At 37.4% G+C, this 10,033-nt stretch overlaps 1 protein-coding gene across 1 annotated transcript in view; it reads right to left on the bottom strand.

Moving 5' to 3' along the window:
- The window catches only part of ALS2 (amyotrophic lateral sclerosis 2 (juvenile)), a gene marked incomplete at its 5' end in the record, with an annotated part of 63,793 nt that overhangs the window by 16,999 nt on the left and 36,761 nt on the right, over positions 1-10,033 (bottom strand). The window contains 6 exon segments of the mRNA XM_011949930.1: positions 1,418-1,551; positions 6,400-6,477; positions 6,685-6,796; positions 7,968-8,132; positions 8,748-8,846; positions 9,878-9,943. Coding sequence (XP_011805320.1) covers positions 1,418-1,551; positions 6,400-6,477; positions 6,685-6,796; positions 7,968-8,132; positions 8,748-8,846; positions 9,878-9,943 — 654 coding nt within the window.

Here is a 10,033-nt window from a genome sequence, read left to right as displayed (position 1 = left end):
CCACTGCACTCCAGCCTGGGCGACAAAGTGAGACTCTGTCTCAGAAAAAAAAAAAAAAATTTAAAATTTAAAAAATAATAAATAAAAATAAAAATTGATTCCTGTTAGAACAAGGACTTTCTGAACCTTGCACATCTTATAATAAGAATTTAAAATGCATTACATACTGGGTTCTAAAATACTCTAAGAATAAACATGTACAGAAAACATATCCTTAGGAACAAAAAAAACTGAGGTGCTACCAAATATAATAATAAAATTCAAGCTGCAATCAATAAAGAAAAATAGACATATGCCAAAAACTGTCCACTTCTGTGATTGTGCCACATCTAGGGACAGATGGTGGGAGAACAGAGAATAAAGTCAAAAATGCAATGGGGTTGGGCATAATATACTTAGATTTTGCCTTTTTTCCCTCATATATGCAGATTTTACTATTCCACTTGGTGGGTGGGTGTGTGTGTGTATATGTTCTTTACTTTTCAAAATCAGGTTGTGTACAGATTCCATCTCAGAATGCTCTTTCAGGCTGGGCACCGTGGCTCACACCTGTAATCCCAGCACTTTGAGAGACCAAAGTGGGCAGATCACTTGAGGTCAGGAGTTTGAGACCAGCCTGGCCAACATGGTGAAACCTTGTCTCTACTAAATATACAAAAAATTAGTCGGGCATGGTTGTGTGTGCCTATAGTCCCAGCTACTTGGGAGGCTGAGGCAGGAGAATCGCTTGAACCCGGGAGATAGACACTGCAGTGAGCTGAGATGGCACCACCATACTCCAGCCTGGACGACAGACCGAGACTCCATCTCCAAAAAAAAAAAAAACACTCTCTCTCACATGTGGAACTTTCCTTTTAAACATCCATGCTTTAAGGCTTATAATGTAAACCAAGACTATAGACAAGACTATAGATTTAGTCATCTAAAGTAGTGTCAGTTGACAATTCAAGGCGGTTACATCTTGTTTAAAAAAAAAAAAAAAAAAGAAGACAACTTTGGCCAGGTGCAGTGGCTCATACCTGTAATCCCAGCATTTTGGGAGGCTGAAGCAGGAGGATCGCTTAAACTCAGGTTCAAGACCAGCTTGAGCAATAGCAAGACCCAGTCTCTATAAAAATTAGAAAAATTAGCCACGCAGGGTAGTGGGTGCCTGTAGTCCCAGTTACTTGGGAGGCTGAGGCAGGAGGATCACATGAACCCAGGAGGTCAAGGCTGCAGTGACCCATGATCACGCCACTGCAGTTCAGCCTGGTGACAGAGTGACACCCTGTCTCAAAAAATAAAAATAAAATAAAATAAAATAAAAAAGAAGACTTTAAGAACTTGATTTTGCTTTTAAAATATTAACCAGCTTTGATAAAAGCAAGACAACTCCAAACATTCAATAATTAATCCAGAATTAACACTAGTTACTCACAAAACTTTAGGTCTGTCTTTATCACTCTCATACAGACTAGGTTTGAAGTAGGTTCCAGTGATTTTTATCCCAGATCCCCATTCTCCACTAAAATAACCTTCAATGTAGTCTCCATTTGGCATAGTCAGTGTTCCCTAGGTAAAGTCAGAGAATAAAATGTGGGGTTAGAGGAAATATATTCAATATTTATTTATTTATTTGGAGACAGAGTCTCATTCTATTGCCCAGGCTGGAGCGCAATGGTGCGATCTTGGTTCACTGCAATCTCTGCTTCCTGGGTTCAAGTGATCCTCCTGCCTCAGCCTCCCAAATAGCTGGGATCACAGGCGCCCGAAACCACGCCCAGCTAATTTTTTGTGTTTTCAGTAGAGACGGGGTTCCACCATGTTGGCCAGGCCGGTCTCGAATTCCTCACCTCAAGTGATCCACCCACCTTGGCCTCCCAAAGTGCTGGGATTACAGGCATGAGCTACCATGCCCAGCCCTCAATTTTTAAAATCAAGAGAAAAAAAGCACTAAATGGTTGTTTTCCTTTTTAACTTGCTCTTTATCAGTCTCTAACTCTTTAAATCTCAAACAAAATATGGGCACATGCATGTCTCAAAGAGTATATGAAAATAATCCATGGGTAAAAGAAAAAAAAACACACACACAGGGAAAACTCGAAAATATTTTGAACTGTATGAAATGACCATACAATATATTAAAATTTAGGGGATGATGTAAATTACAAGCAGTGCTTAGAGGGAAACTTATAGCTGTTAACACCTATCTTTTCAGGAAGATCTCGAATCAGTAATGTAAAATTCCACCTAACAAAATTACAAAAGGAGGAACAAACTAACAACCTAAACCCAAAGCAAGAAAGAGGAGGGAAATGATAAAGATTAGTGCAAAAATCAGTAAATGAGATAGAAAACAAAAAATAAAGAAAGATCAATGAAACTAAAAGTTGCTTCTTGGAAAAGATACACAAAATTGACATTTAACTAGATTAATCAAGCAAAAAAGAGAAAACATAAGTTTATAAAATCAAGAGTGAAACAGGTTATTACTACCAGCCTATAGAATTAAAAAAGTTAGAAGGTGCTATGTTTTGAAAGTGTCTCCTCTAAAATCTGTGCTGAAACTTAAACCCCATGGTGATGGTTGTAAGAGGTGGGGTCTTTTGGGAAGTGATTAAAGACAGTGTCCTCATGAATGGAACAGTGCCTTAGAAAATAGCCAGAGGGTTGGGCGCGGAGGTTCACACCTGTAATCCTAGCACTTTGGGAGGCCGAGGTGGGTGGATCACAAGGTCAGGAGTTCGAGACCAGCCCGACCAACATGGTGAAGCCCCATCTCTATTAAAAATACAAAAATTAGCTGCGCATGATGGCACACGCCTGTAATCCCATCTACTCAGGAGGGTGAGGCAGAAGAATCGCTTGAACCCAGAAGGTGGAGGTTGCAGTGTGCCAATCTCGTGCCACTGCACTTCAGGCTGGGTGACAGAGCAAGACTCTGTCTCAAAAGAAAAAAAACAAAAAGAAAAGTGCCAGAGGGAACTATCTTAGGCCTTTCTGACCTTCCATCTTTTGCTATGTGAGAACTCAGCCAAGAAGGCCGTCACCAGACAGGGAATGCTGTTGCCTTGATCTTGGACTTCCCAGCTTGCAAAATTGTGAAGAAATAAATTTCCCAGTCTATGATATTTTATTACAGCATCACAAACATGTGAAGACAGAATGGAATACTAAGAGAACAGCTTTATGCCAACTAAGCAGATAACATAGAGAAATAGAAAAATTCCTAGGAAGACAAAAAGTACCAAAACTGACTCAATGAGAGATAGAAAATCTAAATAGACCTAAAGCAAGTAAAAAAACTGAGTTAGAAATTAAAAATTTTCTCACAAAGTAATGCTTAGGCCCAGAAGACTTCATTGGTGAATTCTCCCAAACACTCAAAGAAGAAATAATAACAAAGCTTCGCAAACTTTCAGAAAATAGGGGAGGAGGGAACACTTCTCAGCTCGTTCTATGAGGCCACAATTATCCTGATATCAAAGACAGACAAAGACACCACAATAAAAGAAAACTACAGACCATTACCTCTCACAAATATGAATGCAAAAATCCTCAACAAAATATTGGCATTAAACCCAGCAACATCAACATATAAAAAAATCATACACCATGACCAAGTACAATTCATCCCAGGAGAGCAAGGTTGGTTTAACATCAGTAAAGCAACCAATATAATATACCATATTAGTAGAATAAATGATAAAAACCAAATGATCATCTCAACAGACAACGGAAAAGCACTTTAACAAAAACACTTTTGAGCCAGGTATGGTGGCTCATGCCTGTAATCCTAGCACTTTGGGAGGCCGAGGTGGGTGGATTGCTTCAGCTCAGGAGTTTGAGACCAGCTTGGGCAACATAGTGAAACCCTGTCTCTACAAAAAAAAAAAAAATTAGCCAGGCATGGTGGCATGTGCCTGTAGTCCCAGTTATTTGGGGGGCTGAGGAGGGAGGATTACTTGAGCCCAGGAGGTTGAGACTGCAGGGAGCTGAGATCACACCACTGCACTCCAGCCTGGGTGACAAAGTGAGACCCTATCTCAAAAAAAAAAGCTTTTCTCTAAAATAGAAAACGATGTAAAGATGTCCAATCTTAATATTTTCTATTCAACATTCCACAGGAGACTCTAGCCAGTGCAACTGGACACGAAAAAGAAATAAAAGCCTTCCATATTATAAAGAAAGAAGCAAAAAATGTATTTACTTGTAGGTGATATGATTCTGTATGCAAGAAATCCTAAGAAATCCACACACACACACACACACACACAAATACTAACACTAATAAACAAATTCAGCAAGATTTTAGGATACAAGAACAAAATACAAAATCAACTACATTTTTTAAATATACCAATGAGCAATCTGAAAATGAAATTAAGAAAACAATGCTTTACAATAGCACCAATAAAACACTTAGAAACAAATTTAACCAAAGAAAGGCAAGATGTGTACACTGAAACCTAGAAAACATTGCCGAGAGAAATTAAAGATCTAAATAAACTGTGAGATGTTCTATGTTCACGGGTTGGAATAGTCAATATTATTAAGACGGCAATTATCCCCAAATTGATCTATAGATTCAATGCAATCTCTATCAAAATCTTAGCAAGGTTTATTGCAGAATCTTGATAAGCCAGTCCTAAAATTTATATGAAAAGGCAAAGAATCTAGATTCGCCAGAACAATTTTGAAGAAGAACAAATTTGGAGGACTTATATTCCTGATTTCACAACTTACTAGGAATCAACAGTAATCAAGATGGTGTGGTATTAACACAAGGAGAGACATGTTGATCAGTGAAATATAACTGAGAGACCAGAAATAAACACATTTTCTGGTCAACACAGGTGCCAAGATTCAACGGGAAAAGGTGCTGGGAAATTTGGATAGCCATATGCAAAAATATTAATTTGGACACATAACTCAACCCATATACAAAAGATATCTTAAAATGAATCACAGACCTAAATATAAAAGGCAAAACTATAAAATTTTATGTTTTTTATTTTTTATTTTTTTTTAGATGGAGTCTCACTCTGTGGCCCAGGCTGGAGTGTAGTGCTGGGATCTCAGCTCACTGCAAACTCCGCCTCCCGGGTTCACGCCATTCTCCTGCCTCGGACTCCCGAGTAGCTGGGACTACAGGTGCCCACCATCACACTTGGCTAATTTTTTGTATTTTTAGTAGAGATTGGGGTTTCACCGTGTTTGCCAGGATGGTCTTGATCTCCTGACCTCGTGATCTACCTGCCTCGGCCTCCCAAAGTACTGGGATTACAGGAGTGAGCCAAAAGGCAAAGACTTCTTAGACATAAAATCAAAAGCATAATTCATAAAATTTTTTATAGAGTTCGTTAAAATGAAAAACTTTTCTATTTCAAAAGACACCATTAAGAAAATAAAAGACAAGTCACAGACTGCAAGAAAATATTTATAAATCATATCTGATAAAGGACATGTATCCAGAATACAGAAAGAACCCTTATAATTCATACAAGAGTACAAACAAAATTTTATAAATAGGCCAAAGATCTGAACAGACATTTCATCAAAGAAGATATATGAATCACTAATAAGCATGTTCTACATCATTAGTCACTAGGGAAAGGCAAATGAAAACCAGGATATACCACTTCATACCCAATGGAATGGTTATAAGAAAAAAGACAGAAAATAAGAAATATTTTTTGATACGGAGAAATCAGTATCCTCATTGATATGGAGAAATTAGTATCCTCACACATTGCTGATGGGAATGTAACATGGTACAGACATTTTGGAAAAAAGTTTGACAGTTTCTTAATACGTTAAACATCAATTCACCATAAAACCCAGCAGCAATTACACTCTAGGCATCTACTTGAGAAATGAAAATGAAAACGTATGTCTACACAAGAAACTGCATTTGAAAGTTTATGGCAGCATTATTCACAATAGTCTAAAGTTGGAAATAACTCAATGTTTATCAACTGGTAAAAGAATAAACTAAATGTAGTTTTGGGAAACTATTCAGTCATAAAAAGGAACAAATACTATACATGCCACAATATGGAAAAAAACAAAAACATTACGCTAAGTGTACGAAGCCACAGAGAGGAGACTGCATGTATGATTCCATTTATACAAAAGGCCCAGAAAAGGCAAATCTATAGAGTGATTAAGAGTGATTAGTGGTTGGCTGGGACTGGTGGTGGAAATGGAAGTTACTGAATGAGCAGAACGGATTTTCTTGGGTGTCACAGAAATGTTCTGAAACTGGATTGTGGTGGTAGTTTGTACAGCTATGTTGACTAAAAATTACTAAAATGTGCACTTGAAAGGGATGAATTTTATGGCATGTAAATCAGCTATTTTTAAAGTCAAAAAAATTAGAATTTATTAGAGAGAAAAAGAAGAAAGTTACTTTCCAACCTTTCCACTAAGAGTCCAGTCATCTGAAAATTCTCCCTCATAGATAGTATCATCTTCGGAAAGCAAAACCCCATTTCCCTATAAGAAGAAACAAGAGAAAAATTACAACACATAAAATAGGGTCACTTAAGAGTGCAAGCAGTCATATCCCCAAAGCCTTATGGAATCTTAAAAGAAGGAAAATAGTACTAAGAAGGTAGAAACTAATCAAAAGATGACTTAAAAAGTTAGGGACAAAGGAGCTTTAACAAGTTAGTAATAACTACATGCAAATATTCCACTCACCATCATTTTATTAAGGTGAAAGTTGCCCTCATAGTATAATCCAAACTGGGTAACCACCACACCATTCCCTTGACACACATCATCTTGCCACATTCCCATATACTTTTCCCCCCTGCACAGAAATAAAAAGAAAAGAAAAAGCACTGAAGACAATGATAAAGTAGGGAAAAGACAATTATCACATGGGAGATCCCAGGCATCAACCCTAGGCTGGTATAGATTCCATTTTTCTTTTTTTTTTTTTTTTTTTGAGAAGGAGTCTCGCTCTGTCGCCCAGGCTGGAGTGCAGTGGCCGGATCTCAGCTCACTGCAAGCTCCGCCTCCCGGGTTCACCCATTCTCCTGCCTCAGCCTCCCGAGTAGCTGGGACTACAGGCGCCTGCCACCTCACCCGGCTAGTTTTTTGTATTTTTTAGTAGAGACGGGGTTTCACTGTGTTAGCCAGGATGGTCTCGATCTCCTTGTGATCTGCCCGTCTCAGCCTCCCAAAGTGCTGGGATTACAGGCTTGAGCTACCGCGCCCGGCCTTTTTTCTAGTTAAAGTAGTTAACTTTGTCTCCTCAAATATGGGACAAGGTGAGAGCAAAAGACATCTCACTCAGTAATGTTCTCTGAGGAATTTAATGTTGTGGTCTATCTGACACAGATCTGTATATACCCCAGGTAGTTACTTGATAACTTTAAAATATATAATTTTTAAAAGAAGGCCTAGAATTTAACTCTAAATAATTTCATTTGAAATGTAATAAGCAGAATAAAACCTATGCATAGGTTTTTCTTACACAAAAGTTTGCTAACTTAAAAAGAAAGAGGCTGGGTGAGGTGGCTCATGCCTATAATCCCAGCACTTTGGGAGGCAAAGGCAGGTGGAACACTTGAGGCCAGGAGTTCGAGACCAGCCTGGACAATATGGCAAAACCCCATCTCTACCAAAAATACAAAAAATTAACTGGGTGTGGTGGTGTGTGCCTGTGGTCCCAGCTACTTGGTAGACTGAGGTAGGAGGATCCCTTGAACCCAGGAGGCAGACATTGCAGTGAGCTGAGATCGTACCATGCCAGCCTGGGTGACAGAGTGAGACCCTATCTCAAAAAATAAATAAATAAATAAATAAATAAAAGGGTTTGTCACAAAAGAAGGTTCATTTTTCACCTACTCAAACTCAAAGAAATCTTACTAATCTCCATGAAAAAGACAAAATAAGTATAAACTGCTTGTTAAATAATCATGGTGCTTAAATTAATCATTTGCTTAAACTGTGAGAAAAGAAGGAGAACACTGTACCTAGTGATATCATCAAAGACACCATATCCTGCTTTCTTATCCGTTACCCACTGGCCAATGAACATACTAGGAGAGGAGGACGTCAATTTCCCACTTCGTAGAAGGCCATGACCATGACGCATATTATCTTGGAAACAGCCCTCAAACACTTCACCAGAAGCATAGCTGTGGTTGGAAAGAATGGATAATTATCACATGCACATTGAATTCTGATGCTCATTTTTACAAAGTTTAGAAAATCCAAAACCATACTCAGTCTCACTGGTAGCTACAATTATTTGTTTATATGATTATTTTTCACCAATTAAAAAAACCTCGTTTTTGAGTGACTAAAGTTAAAAAGTTAAAGACACCATGGGTGGTATTTTGCATTAACATGGAAAAAAATGTGTTTTTAGTCTCTTACAGGAAAATGAAATAATGAGTTTTTTGTAAGAGGGAAGAATAAAAGTTTTGTCCGTTAGAATCAAGTAAATAAAAATAAGATAAATTTATAGATAAGACATATAGGAGTCTCTATGAGAAAATTATGGTTTATAAGGTATATAATATTTAGATAAGAACTAAATTTAATAATCCAGTATTTTAATCCTGTGATAGATGAGGGGTTGACCTTTAAAAGAAGATCGCAGAGGGTTTCAATTTTATTTACTCCTCTAAATTTTATCTATAAGACTAAGCAAAACTTAAACCTTGGAAATTTTGACTATGCAAACATTCAAGTTTACATGGTTATATGAAAAACCAACACCAGTCCAACAACCTTTCCAATGTTATTACCTGTAGACTCCTTGACCGCACATTTTTCCTTCTTTCCAATGGCCCACATAATGGTCTTCTTTGTTAATTGCCTTGTTTGGGATTCTGTATTCTCCATACCTGCCACGAAAAAGAAAAAATAACAAAAGAATATGCATTTATGACATATTCACCTTTTGTATGTGTATCGTGGTAAACACTTTAACAAGGAAGACAGAGAAAATATTCACCTGTAAGAGGAAAGGGTTAAAATAGCATCTTGGTTTAAGGTGAATCTATAACCTAAGCTGTTTGGCAAAAGGAGTGGGACATCAGCCCCACTACACTAAGATATGGTATTTTAATATAAGTCAGGTGAAAAACAGAAGACCTGTGTCCTTCGCCTCTCTGTCACTAATTACCTGCACCACCATAGGGTAAACCCAGGTATCCAGATCCTTTATTTGGATAATAAGAGGGGCAACTCAGTGGGTAAATGAGATGATCTAAAGTCTCTTCTCATTCTAACAATCCATTAAAAAGAGACTTTAACACATCACAAGAATTTCCATGATCACACAGACACACAAAATCACCTATCCAACATTTTTTGTACACTGAAATAAATTACTTCCTTAACATTATACAAAATACTGTCATAAACTAATCACGTAAATACATTTCCAGTGTTAGAAAACATGATAAACTTATTTTAAAAAGTCATTAGAACATCATTAGGATAATATAGCACTTGGAAATTTTCTCCTTTAACATACCACAGAAATTAAAGATGACTTAAAACAACTGAAAGGAAAATTTTTCTATGTCCTTTGTGTAAAGGGGGACTACTGTCTCAATAGTCCTACCATTAACATTACCAAAGTTCTCAGTCTTCACAACTGAGAAATTAATAGAAAACATAGCCCCATTTTAACAGATGGAAGGCTGTGTAATTTGAGGTCACACGGCTATCAAGGAAAATGACCCAGTCTAGGTAAATCAGAGGCTGTACCCCTCACTCCTGGCTCTCTTCATGATCATACATGTGCATTTCTAAGAAATAACAACAAAAATCTACTACTTGTTTGAAAAGCAGCTCTGCGTACAAAATAACATAATTTATGACCTTACTGAACTTGAATTTACTATCATATTTTACACAATTTTCTTACCCATCTTCCAAGCCATTCCTGAACATGCCAGAATACATCTTTCCATCAGGCCACTTCAAAACCCCTCTGGAATGCGTAAGCAAAGAATAATGCATGTCAACTAATATTTCAGATAATCAATACTTTTTCTATCATGTGATGATCATCCTCACCCCA

This window comes from Colobus angolensis, unplaced genomic scaffold (genome assembly GCF_000951035.1).
Source record: "Colobus angolensis palliatus isolate OR3802 unplaced genomic scaffold, Cang.pa_1.0 Scaffold30, whole genome shotgun sequence".
NCBI lineage: Eukaryota > Metazoa > Chordata > Mammalia > Primates > Cercopithecidae > Colobus > Colobus angolensis.
Note: the sequence above shows the minus strand (reverse complement) of the source record. Positions and strands in the feature narration are given on the sequence as shown.